General features: G+C 42.7%; 1 protein-coding gene across 1 annotated transcript in view; it reads right to left on the bottom strand.

Moving 5' to 3' along the window:
• The window catches only part of TECPR1 (tectonin beta-propeller repeat containing 1), a 428,679-nt gene that overhangs the window by 235,089 nt on the left and 171,542 nt on the right, over positions 1 to 22,048 (bottom strand). The window contains exons 10-14 of the mRNA XM_085629008.1: positions 16,690 to 17,198; positions 13,517 to 13,662; positions 11,691 to 11,846; positions 5,176 to 5,325; positions 16 to 173 (exon numbers count right to left, since the gene is read on the bottom strand). Of these exons, the coding sequence (XP_085485134.1) occupies positions 16 to 173; positions 5,176 to 5,325; positions 11,691 to 11,846; positions 13,517 to 13,662; positions 16,690 to 17,198 (1,119 nt within the window). The remainder of the gene's footprint in view (positions 1 to 15; positions 174 to 5,175; positions 5,326 to 11,690; positions 11,847 to 13,516; positions 13,663 to 16,689; positions 17,199 to 22,048) is intronic.

Below are 22,048 nucleotides of genomic sequence, written 5' to 3'. Positions count from 1 at the left end.
TGCCAGAACACTTACATTTGATCACACGGCTCTGGGTTTGTCCGCACTTCCAGTTGGGCACTTGGTTCACAAACAAAGATGTCTCCTTTGCAGGTAACAGACCAAACGGCTTGGTGCGAGGGAGGGCCTTGGATTCTTCGACTTTCAGAACAGGACACACTCAGTAGAGCCAGCTGCCAACAGAGTAACACAATCTTGCCTTAAAGTTTAGAAAGCATTGAGCATTAACAACAAGTTTAAATAAAACCAACACCCACACTGCAAAGTCACAGCGGTAAAGAAACATTCAGCGGGGAAGCGGTAGGTGGGGCAATGCAAAAAACCAATCAGCGCTTCATTTGGTTTCAGATGGTGATAGTTGTCTTGCACTTCTGACTGCAGGGTCTTGACTGGCAAAAGAGTTATGTAGGCGGTTGACAATTTTTTTTTTTATCTAGTGATAAACAGAAGAGCATCGCAAAGCATTTCTAAAATATCTGACAATGTCACTTTCCATAACCAATCACATACTTCAAGCAGTACTACACCCAAAACCAGAACTTCACCGAAACGTTTTTTTCAGCTCAAAAAAGTCACAGTCAACAGACTAATATGTTTAGTCTAATAAAATAGTCTAATATGTATAGTGTCCTGTTAAGGATTCATTTGTGTGAGTGACCAGAAACTAACAACTCAACTGAATAGCCTAAAGAAGCTCACCGGAAGGCCTATATGTATATGTACCTCTCCAACGGGACTTTGCTTAGCCACAAATATTTCCTGATCGCCTTTCCATTATTCTTGACTAACATCAAGTGAGAAGATTAAACAATTTGGCCTGGAGTCGAGCTGGACAAGGCTGATACTGTACTGTGACGGATTATGTGGACTAGGAGTACTGGTGCGACACCAAAACATGTTTTCGTTGTTCTAACGTCTTGCATCACCATCATAGTGCAAGCCGTGGGGGTCAGATTATTTAGTGCAAGGATGAATCGAAAGTGGTGGCAGCATGATGTGTAGAACTGGGCACAATAAGCATCTGCTTTGCAACTGGCAACCAGAAAGTTATTTACAGAAAGCATGCAACATAGTTGAGATGCAACCATGGCAGATCTCCCCGACAGGCAGATGTCTAAAGAAAGCTATAGATTCCACCTTAGATCCTGTGGCCTTTTCATTGAGCCTCATTTACTACTGGCTGGACAATAAAAGTAGCAGATGATGAGGCAAGCACTGTGTGCATATGGGGCGACTGGCGGGCTTGGGATGGACATACATGGACGGCCTACACTGGCCTGACAGAGGTTTGGTCCATTGTCTGCTAGGAGCACTATCTCACAGATGGACGGAATTATAGTACAAAATCAACAAAACAGGTGGCCAACGATTTCCCAGCAAACCATTTTTAGGTCTCGCTGAGCCAGCGCTTGCGCTACTCTGCGAGACATTTAGTTAGTGGTTTTTCAAAGTGCTACCACAATCTTTTCCTGGCTTCAAGCTTGCGTTCACGAGCGCGTGCATGTGCGCAGCCGCCATGTGGCTTTCATGGCTCATTAAGCCTTGCTCTCCCAAGCGCCTCGCTCTGCCCCTCCCCCACCACAGAGCGCGTCCCTGCCATCACTTTCGCTTTCACGGCCGAAGGGAGGCCCATCATTGGGCGTTACACCGCTGGAAGCTGCATCCGCTCTGACAAACGTTCCCTTCGATTGCCGATTTGAGCCTGGATTGTGAATGTGAGTCATGCACAAATTTCATGCACACCCGACGGTTTTCCCTGCTAAAATTATGTTAGGTGAATTTGTACAGGGGAAAAATCACAGTTTCCTATTTTACTGAAAGGTCTATCAGTTTGTGCTTGTCTGCTTATTAGTCTGTTTACTGGAGGTTATTCGTATGTGGATTGAGCCGTACAAACGAATGCCTGGCTTCCACTGTCAGTGTAATTTCTCCTTCTGCTTTCATGTATGGACTATCATAATATCAAAACTAACCAAAGGTGACGGACTTAAATGGTAGCACCTCACTTCTAGTAATGCTGCTGTTAGTGCACAGAAACTCCAGCACCATTCACCTAGTGGTGCCTCAGAAAAAGAGAAATTCTGACAAACAATTCACATCAAATGGAGGTGCACTGAACATAGAAAAGAAGTCCAAAGTGTTTCTCTGTTTCTTTGTTTAATTTTTATTTTAGATAAATACACAACCGCAGCCAACGCGTTTCGTTCCTTAAAGACAAATTTTTAACGGAACTTCTTCAGGGCTGCAACAAAAATAGAAAAGAAATATATATAATACAATCATTAAAACTGACGGACGTACATATATTTACAAACATTAAAAACTATTTTTGGTGTGTTTTTTGTTTTAAGTTCATACAGGAGAATGTGTAAAAGAACGTAATGAATCTATATGTTTTTAGGGTATCTCTTGTATATATCAATTCTATTTTTTGTATAAATTGTATGAACTTAAAACAAAAAACACACAAAAAATTGTTTTTAATGTTTGTAAATATATGTACGTCCGTCAGTTTTAATGATTGTATTATATATATTTCTTTTCTATTTTTGTTGCAGCCCTGAAGAAGTTCCGTTAAAAATTTGTCTTTAAGGAACGAAACGCGTTGGCTGCGGTTGTGTATTTATCTAAAATAAAAATTAAACAAAGAAACAGAGAAACACTTTGGACTTCTTTTCTATGTTCAGTGCACCTCCATTTGATGTGAATTGTATGGACTATCATCTTTTCCCTGCTCATTCTGCTCTCTCTTTTCTAAATTGCCTACCATATACTGTATTTGCATGTTTTGACGGGCAGAAGCATTTATTGTATTTATGAGGAGCGTTTCGTATATCAAAGTGAAACTGGATGTAAAATGTCATGTGTGCATTAATAGGAAGTTTAAGGCACTAACCTGTGAAATTGTGTAAATAGACTCCTTTAATGCGACAACCGCTCGGCTGCCGGGTACAGTCTATTTCCATAGACACTTCAGACCGATGAAAGCCACACCGACGCCTCGATCACTTTAATGCTATGCAGGCGCACTTTAAAACAGTACATTCGTTTCCACTTACCACAGCCGGAAGCAGTCTGTCTATCAGTCTCCTGTTGTTTTTTCCTTCCCTGTTTCGGCTTGCTGTCCCGTTCTTCTTTCAGCAGCCCCCTCCATCGGTTTACAGCCCCAGTCATTCAGCACGGCCCGTATGTCGCACTTCACACAGTAACGAAGCGCTACCCTCCCCTGCGCGTGCTGCCTCCACCTCCGAGCCGCCACCCCGCGTGCGGCGCCACTCGCCACTCAGCACCACACTGGTGTATGTTGTCAATAACCATTTATTTGTTACTGCAATAGAAGCAGCCATTACATCTGACCTCCCTGTTTCATCAATTATGGATAGATTTTTGGATGTGAACATCTGCAAAAGCTTGCCGCTGAACTCACCTCCTGACTGGGATTAGATAAAGTATTAAACTGTTGTTTATTGTCGGGCCAGAACTTCAACTGGGAAGTCGGGGAATTCGAGTACTAACAATCCCCCATCAGCAGGCACCTACAATTGTTTAGTATTACCACCATTTCCCAAAAGGTCTTGCCATTTATTATTTACACGTATTTCTAGTTGTTATGACATACTTGATAAAAGCTCTTGGCAGGTACTGCATTTCCAGTCATAAGCGAATGTAATGAAAACAAGCATTGGCATAGCCAATAGGTCTCGCCTTTGGGACCTTATAAGTGTTTAACTATGCAACAGTTAATGTTGTTGCACCAAGGATATTATGCAAAAAGGAAAAGAATAACAAACCTCTAAACCGGCCTATGTCATTAAGTAATTGATCTATTTAGATTCCACATTACCAAAACAGCATGCCAAATGTCACTTCAAATTGTATCACTATCTTTGTAAAAACATAATTAGTCCTTTGTGCTTTATAAGTCAAAAAGATTTTTTATTTTTAATTGAGATTAAGCAAAAGGTATTTTTTTCAGTTTTTTGAAATACATTTACATTTTTAGTGAAAACATGTCACATAGTTGATATGGTAAAAAATATTAATAATAATATCCTAAACATCAAAGACATCAGTTTCTATAACATCCTAGACAGAAAAACATGAAATATATTTCAAATTTTAACTAAAAACAGTCGGTCCTGAAGAAGGTGGTCTCCCACTGAAACGCGCGTTGACCGCGATTTTGTTCCCATTACAGTGACATTGAAGATTGCTAATTTCCAGCCTGCCAATCTGATCAAAATTGACCAATCCAAGGGTCCGGGGTTCTCCCTTTCCCATGATTTCCTTTAGTAACCACGAAATCTGTTTTTTTTTTTAATGAATGTTAGTATGAATGGTCAGTAAGAGTGTTCTTTCATGTTTTTCTGTCTAGGATGTTATAGAAACTGATGTCTTTGATGTTTAGGATATTATTATTAATATTTTTTACCATATCAACTATGTGACATGTTTTCACTAAAAATGTAAATGTATTTAAAAAAACTGAAAAAAATACCTTTTGCTTAATCTCAATTAAAAATAAAAAATCTTTTTGACTTATAAAACACACAGGACTAATTATGTTTTTACAAAGACAGTGATACAATTTGAAGTGACGTTTGGCATGCTGTTTTGGTAATGTGGAATCTAAATAGATCAATTACTTAATGACCTAGGCCGGTTTAGAGGTTTGTTATTCTTTTCCTTTTTGTCTGCTCCCTCCTCTAGGGCCTTAACTTACATAGGGAGAACCTTTTGCCTTCAACGCCAAGGATATTATGCTGCATAACTAAATACTTATAAGGTCCCAAAAGCGAGACCTATTGGCTATGCCACTGCTTGTTTAGCACATGAGCCTGCATCGTCTTGATCCACATCATTTGGATCTACAAGTGACGTACATGTTAGGCATTAGAGCACTGTTGGTGCAACTGATTAAACTGATGACAACAGCAGAAAAGGCCTTTCCAAACTGACATCTGACGCGATTAGTTATCCGACTGATTTCACAGTTGACCACATTAGCTCTTGTTGAATTACGAGTGTTGACTAAGTCCAACCAACCAGGAACCTCTAGTACTGGGAGAAAGGTTTTACCTCAAATAACACTTCAATTACATTAAGCTGAAATGAGATGTTATAGATCAAAATACAATAAATGTAATTTTACTGAATTGGATGATTCACAATTACCCAGTCGTGCATCTCTTGCTCTGTGGCAGCTCCAATGCGTATTGGCCACCTCTGCTTCGTCCTCTCTGGCGTGTACATGGCAAAGGAGTGCTTTGCTTCGTTTTGAACTTGAACTAAAATGGTTACTTCGTTAAGAAACACATGGAGGTACTGCAAAAGCAAAGAACCCAATGTCAAACAAGACCTCACAAGTCCTTAAACAACATTACTGCACATGTGCACTCATCATCACCCGGCTTTCCCTCATTCCCAACCGTGGCATTGTACCACAAGTTAGGAATGAGAGAGTGAGTCAAGTCAGAGTATACCAAGCAGAGGAGTTTGGAAGAAGATACAGCTGAGGCACAAGCCAGCTTCACACATACATATTGCAAAGGGCTTCCAGGATAAACCGAGCACAACATCATCTGCATACTTTGCCTCTGTCGGGACATCCTCGTCTACATCTACAACATCAGCCCGAGTCTTCCCACTCCAGTCACTCTCTACATACCCTTCCCGAAGATCTGCTCACCCTTTACTATGGTCTGCGTATCCCTAGTGGTGATATAAGACCCACCGGCCTAGGCACACTTAACCACACTTCAGGCACAATCAGCCCTCATCTGAGCCCCCCGAGCCACCTCTAGGCACTCAAACCACGTTTAACAGACAAACAAGTGGTCCAGCTCTGCAGATCTTGAACCAGGCACTGCACACCCCAAGTTACGTTCAGAACCTCATCAGACAGAATGTGTGCACCCCCAGCCAGGCGTTGCACATCCTGAGCCAGGCTTATCTGAATGTGGCTCATTTCTGAGTATCGGAAAGGGGTACTGTAGAGAGGGGAATCTGGAAAGACACTATCTAGATCAAGGAAAGGGAAAATAAGATCCACTGAGGGAGGAAAGTCATAACCGGAAAGAAACCGTGCTTTCTTCAATGCTATGTCTAGCAATGTCTGGGGAAGCTGCTTATCAATGAATGAATGAACTAAATTATTATTACACTTGTATCCATCACAGTACCACTAATAGGTCTCTTAGCATGAATTCCTGTGGGAGCGGGGTCCTCTGCAAATTCTTTTTTGCACCACAAACATTTACCTCAAAAGAGCACCCATGGATTGATGAATCAGACTGTGTTAAACCTCAATTTCATGAGGCAATGTGTCCTCAAGATGAGATACATCCATACAGTCTATTAAGTAAAGGACCCACTCTATAACTGAGTTCTAGACCAGAAAAAATAATTTAAGGGTTTAATTACAAAATACAAAAGATTTGGTACAGAATAAACACCAACAAGGATCTCAACAAATAGACAATTACAGAGTAGTGCAAAATCAAAAGGTCCCAAGAGGACAGCAAAATCAATAAGAAACAGACACCATCCCGAGTATAATAGGAAAGTCTTTGGGCAAGTTCTGACTCACTCTAAAACTGAAGGGTTTATTTAGGAAATCTTCCCAAAGAACAGAACAGAAAGTGCTGAATCATCATAGTGTGAGCAAATGTATCATCTTATTAGCAAATCAGAACTCAGAACAGTTTTATTAAACGTCATATATTGCCTTAGCACGGAAGCATTTTCCCACCTTATGAATATTGACTCTACCCACTCTAAGCTAATCCCATTCGGGGATGTTAGAACAAGGCTGACACATGAACAACAGCAACCTATTAAGAAAGAACAGGTTACAGTGAGCTAATGGAAGGACCTTACAGATAGTTACAGTTTTGAGATCAAGCTGGTGATAGTCATTAGAGTCATCGAGAACAAGATCAGTGGAAGTGGAAATAAACTAACATGCCTCTGCTTGGCTGTGAGCTTCAGAAATAACGAGAAGTGAAATGTGTAGGAAGAAAACATCTATTTCTGAAAACATGACTGCCAGGTGTAAATGGATGCCTAGTTAACAAACGGACTGGAAAACGCACTTCTACGTTTCATAGGAAATTTGTTATAAAATTCAAAGGAATAGCACAATATCAGTGGCTACATGTGTAATCGAGAGTAAAACTACATTCTGCACATTCCTAATGATGCACAAAATATAAATGAAAAGAAATCTTCAACATTATCCAGAACAAGTAAGATTTCAGTCCTTTCGTGTAGGTGGACAGTGTGGACAAATGCCTGATTTCAGAGGCCAAGGAATAGAGAGAACTAGGGATAGAAAAAGCTTCACCACATCCAGATTGCAGCTTGTACCAAAGAGTGGGAAGCATCAGCTTGTACTGGTTCCCGATATTATGGCTGGGTGAACGCAGTGAAACTGTACTGGGCAGTGAAGGTGGTGCCAGATCATTGATGCACTTGAACAAAATCACCCCTAGCCGGAAACAAATACAGGCCTCCATAGAAAGACTGCTTAAGGATCTCTTGGCATGAGAGATCTCTTCTCTGGAGGCCAGAAGAGAGCTGAACTGCAGCATTCTGCGTGATTAGCGGCATTCTGCGCTATTATCGTTGCATTTAGAACTAGACGAGTCTTTAAGAAGGAGTGTTTCAATAATCCAACCTAAAATTCGCCAATGATCCTAGCCCTAAGGTTCTATAAGAAGATGAAAATACAGGGGAAAAAAAGCTTTAAACAAGCTCGTTGGTGGTAAGAGATATTAATAAAGGCTCCTATCTGTGCATCAAATTTCCTATTTTTACTTTATATAGTGAGAAGATGGCCCAGGGCAAGAGAGCGCTTTACAGAAAAATCAGAGAAATTTTTTAAAATGTAGGCACGGGGAGATTACGTGATTTGCTGTGGCCATATTAACATCTAATAGAAATCCAAGACTATTGGCCTTCATGAAGGCAGGTTGTGCTACAGCAACTGTAGAGGTGGAAGTGAGGACAAACCAGATCTCCCTTTTGCCTGAAAAATATTCCTGTCCATCATGGCACTGATATGCTGGAGATATTTATTTTCCATTGCAATCTAAACTTTACAGAGTATTTGTTGAAGATATAGTATTAAAAACCTGTCCTGTGGAAATTTAATGTATAGCAGTGAGTCATCAGAATACGATTGGGGTCTTTGCTTTTTTTCTAACATGTTGAATAAGGGCACCAAGTATACATTCAAAATGCTGGTGATAAAGGAACGACACGTGGAACCCCCACATGGTGGGGATACTGCCTTAAACGGAGACTGTCAGAAAGTGTATGGACGGGAATGATTTGAACCAGTTGGTGGTGTTTATCACTGCAAAACCACTCTGAATAAGGATTAACCATGTCAAAGACCACAGAGAGGTGACACAGGCATCCCCTAGTCAACAGCTACTGATACAGGAGAAGACGTTAACCTAGAAACCACTCTCTGTCCAGTGATGCAGATGGAAACATGATTGTATAGGGGAAGGCAGTTGTATTTAAGAAGGTATTCCTGAGAGTGTGGCGCTGCTATTTTTGTAGATTTTTAGCCAGGTATCCCATGAAGGAAGAATAACGAGGGACAGCACAAAGGTACAGCTGCAATTTGAGTCGAACCTAGTGGGCCTTTAGCAGGCACATGCATCATACAAAATACCGGCTGCAAAGCGAATCTGCCCCATTGCGACCGGTATTTTTGCATTTGGCATGCATCAAGCCAAATGCAAAATCGCTATTTAAGTAATCGCAAAATTAGCGATTAGTTAAATTGCGAATACATTTAGGGAATCGCAAATTACAATTCGCTAAATGCAATGCATGATGGTATTTTGCGAAAACTTTGAAAAATGCACTTAACTGCATTTCTCAAAGTTCCATGTTACACACACACATGCCCTTGGGGCATGTGTGTGCGCAACATGTGGTTACATAGCAATTTGAGGGGTGCAACAGGGTGTCCTTTTGCCACCCTTGCACCCTTGAAATTCCATGCGCAATTTGCGAGTACCTATTTGGTACCCGCAAATTGCGCATTCAATTCCTATGGGCCTCTAGGCCCATAGGAATGAATGAGAAGCAATTCCTTAATTGCGAGTCGCAATTAGGAATGTGTAGGAATCGCACATTTTTTTGCGATTCCAACATGCATAGGCAATTGTGAATCTTTAATTGATATTCTTTAAAAATCGCAGTTGAAGAATCGCAATTGGCTATTTTGATGAATGTGCACCTAAATCTCGTAAATGATACTAAATGGCCTAAGTTAGGGCCTGCCAAGCTACCTTCAGAAACAGAGTAAAACGCCAGACCTGCAATTAAGTGGCCTGAGCTTCAAGGGGAAATGCTAATTTCACACTCTGCATGCCTGCAAATCAAACAAGTGACATGATGCCAGAATGACAGTGTATTTTGCCAAGTCATGGAACCCATATTTAATTCTGTGTTGTTACTTATTGTGTCTTGACTCATAATTTCATACCTTCTTGTTTTCACTGTCACTTAATACACATGCTACACATAGAGCTCCTACGCTTGCAGGAATCAACCGTTCTAAAATGCATTAAAACATGTGTTTTATCTAGAACACTAACCTGTTCTTAATTCTTAACTAATGTTCTAAAAATAAATGTGAAAATTTTACCTTTATGTAAAAAATCTACATCCACTACACAATGAATTAGGCACCCACAGAGTGTTTTCCTTGCTACCATCCAAATCTAAAACAGTTGGAAGATGCCGGGCCAAACTCACAAATATGCCTCCTTCAGCCACATCAGTTGAAGGGGAGCAAAAATGTAAACATCACTGTCAACTGAAAAATATAAGACCCATTTAATAAATCTGTAGTCAACGGCTCATGGTCTGCCAGCAGAATCGGAAGGTTCAGTTGTAATTTTGGAGTGCTTTATTTAGAATATTCCATTTCACATCGCCTATGATCTCTTTTGGTCGTCACACAAGTGAGAGTTTGGTTTTCCCTTTGTGACGGATGACTCTTTCTTCTACTATCGCTTCATCTTATCTGATGCTTCTTCAAACTTCCCAAAGCCTTTTCATAGTAATTCTCGTGGGATGTGTGTCCAAGAGAATCTCCTCTTCCACAACCCAATTTCCACTTTGCAGTAAAGGCTCAGTGTGAGGTGACAGAGACAGGCTCTTCTTCCCCTAGGGTCTCCCTCCCATGAAGCACTGCTTTTACCATCTTCCTAATATAGAAGGTGCAGTAATGCTGCAGTCTTTATGATCCCATTGCCCATGACCCTTTGCCTTTCATGTAACTTGTACTCTAAATTTCACAGGCTACCGTAGAGCTCAGTGAGGGATACCCTGTGGGAACCTCATGCTGGCCAGTGGGGAGAATTCTGGTCCAAGGTGGCAACCTGGCTGTCTCTGCAACAAATCAGAGGGGAAAGGGATTGGTGCACAGAATTCTAGAGGTTGTCTGTGGGTAAGTGGAGTGGGAGATACATTCAATGGCAAAGAAAAGTCGAGCATGAGCAAGATTAAAAAAACAGGAATCTATGGCCACACCCAGGCATCATGGTGATATGGGGTACCAAGTTCAAAATTATTTAATGTTTTGGAGGAGGACGAGGAACAGAAGTATAATGGAAGGCAACAGACATATCTGGAATAGTCTGCGCTGTGGAGTTGGGGCAGGACTAGACTGTTCCTGAATGTTAGATGCAGTCAATCAAATAGCCGATACTCAGAAATTGAACCTTCCTCGAATGCTGTGTTTTGAATTAATCTATTTACGTTCAGGTCTTCTGGAAGACTGACTAACACATTCTCTGTCAGCTTTAACTATCTTTGGTGAGAAGCTGCAGAGGTAATCGGCGGTAGACTCTGCTCTAAAATAGGCTGACACCATAGATGCTTCTAAACAAGGCATAATAAAAGTTGACATGGTAGTAATAGCCCAAACTGCAGAATTCAACTGAGTATTTCTGGGTGGCAGAAGAGCAAGTAAGTTTATTTTCAATGCACTTGAAATGTAAGCTTCTATTAACAATGTATTCAAGATAGGACAAGAAACTCAAAGAAAATACTGTAGAAAACACAAAAGAGGAGCAGAATTCAAGGATATAATCAGTAGATCAATACTATTAACGAAGTGGTCTCCAAAGATAATGGCAAGAGACTGAACAATGGAGTCAGGGAAACAAGAGCTGATGATGGAGAGGGGGGGAGAGCTACTTGCAGGAACAGATGATACATAGGAAATATCACCACCCCAGATATGCATGGCCAAACACATTCCTGCCCTTTAAAATGCCACATATTTCTCGTACGCATGGATACAGTCACTTTTAGGCATACGCAAGGCAACAATGTTGTGATCAAGAGTACTTCAGAAAGTCTCACATGTTCAGTTAGGTGCAGTTAAAATGCACACTGCCCACATGGAATTTCAAGGATGTTCATAACCAATGATAAAAGCACTTAGGAAATAAATGTACACAAGTATTTTTATGTCTATGCAAACTGCAATCATAAAAGATGTACTCATTGAGCACATCTAGAACCACGCCGTTTTTATAAATGGTAACAGGGTTAGATCAAAATGCTGTGAGAAATGCTTTAATGTAGGTTAACTGGTAGTACATTGCAGTAAATTGTACTTTGACATGGATATTGGTTAGGTCTCTGATATGTACCTTCTTTTCTTCAAAGTACATGTAGTAAATGAAAAGAATACTGTCCCGCGTGCCATCAATTCCTGTAAACTGCTCAAGCGCCACTCGAACGTCGATCCACTTGTTGGGTTTCCAGTCTCTCCACCATTGCAGGGACCCTGTTTTAACCCACACAGACTGAAAGCAAGCACAGGAAAATGAGGGGGCAATTTAAGACATCTTTATGCAGTGAGCAATTGCAGATTTAATTTTCATCACACAGACTTTCACTCCCACTTTGCTAAACAGCGAGATTGGGGAGACAAGTAACTGCATGCAGACTGACTGAAGGATATCTCAGCTATGTTAAACTGTTTGCAAGGCATGGTAGAAATGCTTCATATCCTCATCCACATCGACACAAGTCCGATTTGAATATTTCAAATTTTTTATCACTTAGCATTGGACCGTAGTTGTTTCTAAAACACAGCCTTTTTATTTATTTTACATGTTCTTTCTTCATCAGTTGCGCTAGAATTGCAGACTTCTCATCACTCCAATTCCCTCCAATCGCTCCTCCTCTATTAAGTCCATGATCATGTTCTCTTATGATGCAGTACTTCCTCGTGATGTGCGGAATGCCTGAGTTAACGTCAGAAACTGGTAATTACTCAGGATTGTATCACAGTCCATATCTACATTGGACCACTCAACCCTTGTTTGTTTTCTCAGGACTTATTTTCTGACATCTATGAATCACTGTAAAATATCAGGTGAGTCAGAACTTCTCAACAAAACAAAAATCCACAACAATCTCCTTTCAACTAGGACATGGCAGTGCAGAGATTCAACGCCTGGATTTTACAGAAAGAAGACATTCATAGGAAGAGTATTTAAATATGTTAGTACTGGAAGGTTATGGTAAACTGGCACCCGAGAACAGTCAATGATCAGTATTTACTGCTGAGACAGGAGGTTAATATTTTGGTTTGGTTGTCCTCTTGTTCGGTCACCTTATTTTACTGTAAGAATATGATTACCAACAGTGACAGAAGTCACACGAATAGGACAGCATTGCAATGGTTGGATCACTAAGTTAATTTTGTTTATGCTCAAGTCCGTTGAGCTATTGCCATCTCCACCCCTAACAGTGCTCTTACCCCCCTGTAACCCCTATTTTACAGACACTAGTTAGCATTTATGGGTACAACACATCAGCATGTGCTCTAAAGAAACACACATGGTGAGTCAAATGTGGTGTCTTAAAAGCACACAAAGGCGCAAAGAATCAGGAACTAAAACTCTGCAAGCAAAGTTGGCATGGAGATCATACACTTTTACTCGTTCATCAGCGGGTAGCGGTTTCTTGACACTATTGGGAAGACAACACCAATGACACTGGGTGCATTCATGGCTTTGTCAATGGGAGGATAGGATGCAGGTCAAATTCTGGGAAATGAGTCTACGTAGAGCAGGGGCAAAGAGTAAAAGTAGGGCAAAAACATACTAAAAGAGCACAAACATCATATGATAATGGTAGAGCAGAACAAGTACGAGGATGGACAAATTGGTAATAGTTTTATCATTAGTTCTTCAAACTAAGATGCACCTGTTATTGATAGATTACTTCTGCTTTGGTTCATCTCCTACTCGGTAGAAGCAAACAGCAACCAGTATCACAAGGGTATTTTATAAAAATGTCCTTATAATTAGATGATGACAGGAACTATCATTCAAGTTTTGACTTAGCTGAGGGGATTATTACAAAGAACGACCTGGCTTGTTAAAAGATTGGCAATCAATAACCTCTTGATTGTGAATAATCGTGAATTGTAGATATCGAACAGCAGATAATCATTTGAATTTACCTGTTCAATTGCTTGTTCGTAATGGCTAAAACTCTCTACCTCGCGCTTTGTTCGTTCATTCAGCTGCTGAAGGATCTGCTTTCGCCAGACTGCAGTCTGTGCCGGAGTGATGGACCAAGAAAGGGACTGCACAGAGGATGCCAAACCTAGATTGGGAGCAATGGAACACTAACTTATTAATTTAGCTGTCAATTATGAATCAATTTGTACAGGTTGTCTCCAATTGCGCAAGTGGAATCTATTCTACTCAGACCAGAAGGGAAACAAAACAAATACCTGCACTGTGATACAGTCACAATTGGAAAAATTCTTCAAGACATCAACGGAAGTGTAGGTGCAAAACACATTTAGGGGAAGAACCAATGTTTGTGAAAGGACTGGACCGATAAGGTATACCATTTAAGAGCACAAAAGAACATACAAGCTCAAAATCAATATTAGTGTTAATTCGGCAGAGCGTGGAGACACTTTTAGGAGCACAAATCACAATTAGCACCAAACATATCTAAATGCAAAACCCCCTTTGGTGGAACGTCAACAGAATTGTGGAAATACTGGTAGATGCAAGATCACATATACTTTAGTGCAAAATCACTTTTAGGAGTAAACTCTCATTATCAGCAGGATGTGAAAATGTTTAAGGTGCAAAGCCACTCAGGAGCATTTTCAGAGGCACTTCTTGAAAGTTAATGGTCTGGTCATTAGACTCCAATAATAATTTGGCACGTATATTTTATTCATACCTAAGGCGGCTATTTCAATTTTAACAGACAGAGTAACCTGTCCACCAAACTGACGGTTCTCCACCTCTATTTAGAGTTGGGCCGTCCTTCATGTTTCCTTCGGAAGTGTTCCTCTGGGCTATGCCGGCAGAAACCTTAGACCAACAGCCCTACGGCGTTGTGGCATCAGTTTGAGTACCTTAGACAGTGCTCAAAAATTCTGATGTACTTTTCTTCCAGTTGGCTACTGCCAGAAAAAGCTTGGCAGTCGCACACAGTAAAACATAAAAAATGACCCCCACACCCTGGGAGAAAAGCCTCAGGGTGTCAGGGACATTACTTTTTTGCTTTTCAAAAGTAAACTCAAGCTCTAGCTGGTTTGTTTGTTTGCTGAGCAGCTTCATGAAACATGACAGGCCACTTAGTAAACTTACAATGCATTCAAAGAAATACGCCTTGGCCCATCTGCTCTGCAGGCACAGCGATCTCAGTCAGACAGATGGGGAACTCTACTTTCGGCAGGCTGTAGTCCACAAGGGAAGTGAAATCCGTGCCTCCGCTGTCCTGGTGAAACACAGTACAGCCACCATCAGGGCCGGACTGGTAACAGAAACTGGCCCTGGCAAACTGCTCAGCTGCCCCCTCCCGTGAGGGGGAGTGCAGCCGAGCAGTTTGCGAGGTCCGGTTTCGGCCGATTTTGTTACCAGAGTCCGATATTGCCGACCCCCGAAAACAAAAACGGCCCCCCAGGGGCCCAAACCCGGCCCCCACCCTAGCGGCCTGCCGGGGAAACGCCCGGTGCCCCCTATGGCCAGTCCGGCCCTGCCCACCATACAGTAAATAATTATGTAATACTCTTACCACGAAAAGTCTTGAAAGCAAAAGACACACAATAGATGGACGGAATGCAGAACAAATCAAAACATTCACCCCCAGTCAAGAGATCTGGGTTAAATCCCTCATTCAAAAAGTCTTGAAGCAAATCTACCAACATGTATTTCAGGCCTTATAATATTTTTCAGGGGCGGGGCTCCTCCGTTAAGTCGGAGCGTTGCCCCACTAAAAAAATGCCCCCACAGGTGGGAAAATAAAATGGTAATAAAGTTAATTTATTACCATTTTATTTTTCGAAACCCTGAGCCGAGCATTAGGACGGGGGGCTGGGCTCTCTGATTTATGATACTGCCAATAAGGTTTAAAGCGTGTATGTCTTTTTGGCCGGCCGTCTAGCGACAGCCATGCACATTTTAAACCTCTCTAACCCAGCCATCTTACACAGCTGGGTTAGAGACAGCATAGGGCTCCAGTGTCCTTGGGAGTGCAGAAGGAGGCCGCTCCCTCCAATCCTGGTGCTTCTTTCATGCTGCATGAGAGCAGTGCCAGAATTGGTTACTGCAGTTTCTTGGGTCTACCTGGAGAAGACCGGAGCAAGGAAGGTAAATTATTTATTTATTTTTACATATTTTTTATGATTATTTATGTCGCTCCTGCCACCCCACCACCCTTACATGCCAGCCGCCACTGATATTTCCATCAGAGTTTTGGGACAGAATACTGTCAAAGAGTGTGGGATAAGAGAGTGATTCATGGGAAGATGGAAAGACGGGACTGGTGAAAATGCTACCCAGGTAGCGAAAGAAAGAAGCAGGTGTAAAGATTAATACCAATAACCATTTGCAGGATACGGACACGGGGAATGAAAGTAGAGTAAAGAAGGAGCAGGATACATCATGTGTCTGCACAAAGATCTGACTGGAACAATCACACCAAGTTCTTAGGTGATTAAACTTGTGATATGTGGTGCCTTGTTGGAGGTGCAGACATGAAACTACAAATAAGCAACAGGAAAGAAGGCTTTAGAGGTGCCACAAATTAAACACTGTCTTCATCCACAAAGCTACACATCTGGCGATGTGCAGCTCTTGGCCGCATATTTGGTGCTGAAACAAACGTGCTTTCTAAATTTAAAACAAATTCTAGCAAAACTGAAACTATACTTGCATCCTTCAACTATTATCCTGTGTGGTAAATACAGGTGTTGCCCATGAAACAGAGAACAAATAAGTATAGACTTGTGCTCCGGTAGTAAAGGAAGCCCAGAGACCAGGGTGTTCTGTCTGAGGCAATTTACAGAGGCCACTGGACATGCAAACATTTGAGAAACTAGCTCCAAACATCTTTAAACCTCCTGGGCACTGATATACTCAGTTATACATGGAATCCTCCACATGACACATCTACAGTAGCAGGACTGCTGCAGTAATTTGATTTTTCCCCCAGTAAGTAAAGAACATCATTGGCATGAATACAAGATTGGCAGTAATTCGATTTATACTATAAAGGGTGTGACACAAATCCATTTAAATCTCTGCTACTGCATTTTTCGATGGCAGCTTTTCCTTACCAAAGCATGCATCGATGCATTCATTCTGATGTATGAAAGAAGAATACCTGGCTGCATGGTGAACCATTTCAACGGGGTGTGGGCGTCCACGAGGCACTCTCCTCCGGATACCCAAAGCCACAGCGGGTGCACATCGTCCTCGTACTGATCCTCCGCTCCAATGGAACAGATCCCCAAGGAAGACACGCTTGAGGTCTCCGTGCCTGCAGGAGCTAACACTGCTGGATTGGTCTGCACCTCCACCAAGTCGATGTTGGTCCACCTGGGGGCTGCAGGGCCCGAGCCAGGACTTAAGGCACCCAGAGAAGGACTTTCAAGGCGGCTAGTCTCTGGGCATGGAGTTTCTTGCGACGAATCGCAAGTCAGAACTGTGCTTAAGTCTGTTACGCCTTCATGAGTGTCCTTGCTCCTCTCTCCATCTTCCTTCTCAGGTGAGGCAGAAACCTCCTGCTGCTTTAACAAGGGTGGCATTTCTGTTTCCGAGCAGCTTTCGATGTCAGTATGGACAGGTGAATCAGAGTGTTCCTTGACTTCATCCCCAAAGAAATAACCAGCACTGTATGAAAACAAGAAGGGATATATATACATTATGCAACAGTACTTGCAATATTACACTGTAACATCAGGTCATTTTAGGAAATGTCCACCTGGTAACAACTATTTCCTGTGTACTTCTTTTTACTAACTAATACCAAAGACATATTTTATTCCCTTGCATCACTTTATGCACACCAGGACTCAATAAGTCCCACACAGAGGTACATGTAGCACATAAAAGGCCAGGGCCCAATTCACAAATGTATCTTACTCTTAGGTTTTATCTACAGTAATAAAATAATACATGTAAGTCTATCAATAGGATATAATGACTCAGAAAATCTGGACTTCAGCGCAAAGATCCACTTACTCAAGAGTAAGGTTTATCTCCTCTTTGAATATGTTTGGGGAGGTGTTGTGAAAAAGTACAGCTCACGAGTGTGGCCAAGAAAAAGGAGTGATGTATGGTTCACAGCACTCGGCATAGTATTTTCCACCCTGAAACATTTGTTAACGCACATCAACAAAATGCGGGTCTGTGTTTCCATGTTGGGGAACGAAAAGAATCAGCTCCAAATCGTAAAAGGTCATAGGGGAAAGTATTTTTCCAAAGAAAATGATTTTGCCTTTGGAAAAGGAATGTGAAAATAATACACCTCAAAGGACAAGTTACTTACCATCGGTAAAGCCTTATCTGGTAGAGGCATGCTTTAGCCGCAGATTCCTTACCTTTGAATTTCCCAGGCATCAGACTGGATCCAGAAGATTTTTCTATGAGCATTACCCCTGTGCGCCAGTAAGTGGCGTTAGTTCGCTCCTTGTGACGTCGTTGGCATCGTCAGCACCGTTGCGACATCCGCATCATCGATGTAGGCACCACCTCAGCGTGCTGACGTCAGTTACTTTACATGACTTTTCACGCCAGAAGCACGGAGCCATGAAGTGCACCAACCTGGGTGTGTTTTGAACAACTCGGGCCCTGAAAGGGAACAGTCCTGACCCTAAAAACTTGTCTGCAGTGCAGGGAGGATGGGTGTGTCGGTAAGGAATCTGCGGCTAGATAATGTCTCTACCAGATAAGGAGTAACTGACGGTAAGTAACTTGTCCATCTGATAGAGACATTTATTCGCAAATTTGCTAGCTTTGAAAAAATACCCAAGCAATACCATCTCTATAGGAGGGACTGCAGACAAGTTTAGACCAGGAAGTCCTCCAGGACAGAGTGGCCAAAAAGGCCATCACTGCTGACTTGACTGTCCAGGAAGTAGTGCTTGGTAAATGTGTGCAGGGATGCCCACGTTGCTGTCTGACAATTGTCGGGTACTGGAACTCCACGTTGCAAGCCGTGGTAGCAGCCTTAGCCCTAGTGGAATGAGCCCCTAAGCTTTCAGGAGGCTGCTTTTTGGCCAGAGCATAGCAAATTTTGATGCAGAGGACAACCCATCCCAAGATAGTCCTCTTCTGCACCACACAAACTTTTTTTGATCCAACGTACCCCACGAAGAGTTGGTCGCCCACCCGGAACTCTTTAGTGCTGTCAAGGTAGAACAACAACTCTCTTTTTAGATCCAGACGGTGGAGTCGCTCCTCTTCTTTAGAGGGGTGCAGAGGAGCGTAGAATGTGGGCAAGGCGACAGATTGCCCCACAAGGAATGGTGTTACCACTTTCGGTAAGAAAGAGGCCCTAGTGCAAAGCACCAACTTATCAAGGAAGATGGTCAGGTAAGGAGGATTGGATGACAGAGCCTGCAATTCGCTCATCCTCCTTGCAGATGTAATTGCCACTAACAAGGCTGTTTTGATAGTAAGCAGTGGGAGGGGGCAATTGTGAAGAGGTTCAAAAGGAGCGCACATTAGAAAGGTGAGAACCAAATTAAGGTACCACTGAGGCATAATGAAAGGAGAAGGTGGCAACATATGAACAAGTCCTTTGAGGAACCTATTTACAATGGGAGATTTGAATAATGAGGGTTGGTCTGGCAGCCTCAGGATGGCAGACAGGGCCGAAAGGTACACATTGAGAGTGCCCAGAGCAGAGTCATGCTGGGCAAGGGTCAAATTAAAAAGCAAAACATGAGAACGGAAGCAGAAAGAGGATCAATAGACCTTTCTGTACAATATATTTTTTTAAATTGACACTGGCAGGCGTACACTGTCTTGCTAAAGGGACGCCTGGCTGCCAAAACAACATTACAGACTTCAGGAGGAATGTCGAATGCTATCAACTGCCGCCGCTCAATCTCCATGAAAGAAAGCGGAGAGTTTACAGATTTGGGTGGAGGACCCTCCCCCGCTGCTGCGACAGAAGATCATCCCAAAGGGGCAGCCTGATCGGAGGATCGATGCTTACTTGGAGAAGCTCGGGATACCAGACTGTTAGACCTGGCACCATTAGCGTGGGTCTCCCATGCATTTTTTGCCTTTGCCTCCTGTGTTTTTGCTGTGTGTTGGACTACGTTTTGCTGGTCTAGATGCTTTGGACACTTTGCCACTGCTGTTCGGTGCCAAAGTGCAAGTGCTCCTTTTTGTAAATTGTTGTTATGGATTAGTGATTTCATGATTAGTAAAATTGTTTTACTTGTCAGACCCTAGTATAGTGCACTGTGTGTTCCCAGGGCCTGTAACGGAAATGCTGCTAGTGGGCTGCAGCGCTGATTGTGTCACCCACAGAAGCAGCCTGTAAAATGTAACTCTGGTCTGCCATTGCAGAGCCTGTGTGCAGTCTGGGACTGCCATGTCAACTTGGCAAAATCGCACACTTGCCATTCCCTAAACCTTCCCTTTTCTATGTATCAGTCTCCCCTAAGGTAGGCCCAAGGTACCCCTGTGGGCAGGGTGCATTGTATGTGAAAGGTAGGACATGCCCTGATGTGTGTGGGATGTCCAGATAGTGAAATACTGCCAATTTCATTTTTCGCTATTGCAAGGCTGCCTGTTCCCATAGGACAGAATGGGGAGTTTGTTTATAACTTCTTATAAACATAACTGGCCCTGGGACCAAGGTGGAAAAATAAAGTTTAGTATGCCTGAACGCAGAATGCTAACATGCATCTTTTAGTGAGGATGATTTTTACATTCTGTGTTAGAAAATACCACTTCTAGAAAGTAGGTATTTTCTTGCCTAACCATCCAGTGTGCCTCTGCTATGTTTGTGTATTGCATGTATGGCTTTTGGATGACAGGGGTTGGAGAGGGGCAGCAGCTCCAGAAGTCTGATTAGTCAGGGCTGGGCTGAATAGACCTGGGTTGCAGTTAGAGTAGGGGGAGGAGATTTCCTTTCACCTGAATGGGCCGGGTCTGCCTTCAACCATGCTGTCTCCACCTCCTGCCAAAGCTGCACCTGCACCAGTGAGGACAGAACTAGTTTTGGCTGGGTACAGACACTCTCTGCCTTCAGAGAACAAAGGATTTTGGTGTATAAAAAGAGGGGCCCAGACCCCAGACTTTTAGATCACTTCTGGGGAATCAAGAGGAACCTTTGCCAAGGATAAGAGCCGGAGAAGCTGAGGAGGAATACTGCCCCTGTGTTGTTTGCTGTCTGGGGTTGGCCTGCAGTGGCCGCTTGCTGCCAAGGAAAGGAGAAAAGGACTTTGCTGTTTGCTTTGTCACCAGCTTGAAAGAAGATCTCCAAGGGTTTGAAACTTAGCTCGCCTCCTGTTCTGAAGTCTCAGGGACACAAAGACTTTACCACCAGCTCCCCTGAATTGCCTTGCTGGGAATTCTAACCTGCAGAGAGGTGCCTGCTGCTGCTCTGGACCTCTAGGGACTGTTTGCCACTGGCAGCTGGTAAAGCAACGCAACATCGAAGAAGCGAGACGCATCCGCACCGGTTTCCGACGCATTTCCGAACAAACCGTCGCAGCGCCTGCCGCGTCTCGAGTAAGCGCTGCACGCTGCATCGATCTAAAAAGTGCGGGATCACCGCACAGAGTCCAATGCAAGGCCTGCTGTGCGGCTGCACAAGTTCACCCATTATCATCGGATCGTCACATTGCATCGAGGAGCCAAGTCTGTTATATGGTTGGGGGACGCAGTAAGAAACCGACGTATTACCTCCTCTTCGGTAAGGAACCGACACATCACCTCCCCTGTACTGCAGTACGAAACCGACACATCACCTCCCCCGAAGCAAGGAATCCGACGCATCCCCTTCCCTGAGTGTAAGGAAGCGACACATCACCTTGCCCACGGCAAGTTTTGTTTGCATTATGCATCCCAGGTACTTTGTGAGAAATGTGTTACATCTGCAATTTGCTTGAACTGAACTATTTCTACCATCTGAAAGTCTTATTTTTAATACTGTATTGTGGATTTTTGTTGTTTGATCTTGTTTTGGTTTAGATACAGATTACTTATTTTTCTAAACTGGTGTGGTGTCCATCGGTAGTGTTTTCACTGTATTACTGTATGTGTTCACAAATGCTTTACACACTGCCTCTGAGATAAGCCTGTCTGCTCGGCCAAGCTACCAAGGGGGTAGCAGGGGTTTATTTTAGGAGTGTATCCCCCTTACCCTGACTAGAAGCAAGGGTCCCTATTTGGATAAAGGTACCTACCTCTGCCAAATAGACACCCCCATTTCTTTAGAGGGGTGCAGAGGAGTGTAGAATGGGGCAAGGTGACAGATTGCCCCACAAGGAATGGTGTTACCACTTTCAATAAGAAACTGTCCCTATTGCAAAGAACCAACTTATCAAGGAAGATGGTCAGGTAAGGAGGCTTGAATGACAGAGGTTCAAATGGAGCGGACATTCGAAAGGTGAGAACCAAATTAAGGTCCAACTGAGGAAAAATGAAGGGAGAAGGTGGCAACATATGTGCAAGTCCTTTGAGGAACCTATTTACAATTGGAGATTTAAAAAAATGAG

The sequence above is a fragment of the Triturus cristatus genome, chromosome 10 (assembly GCF_964204655.1).
Source record: "Triturus cristatus chromosome 10, aTriCri1.1, whole genome shotgun sequence".
Classification (NCBI taxonomy): domain Eukaryota; kingdom Metazoa; phylum Chordata; class Amphibia; order Caudata; family Salamandridae; genus Triturus; species Triturus cristatus.
The sequence above is the reverse complement of the archived record's forward strand: the minus strand, read 5'-3'. Positions and strand labels throughout refer to the sequence as shown.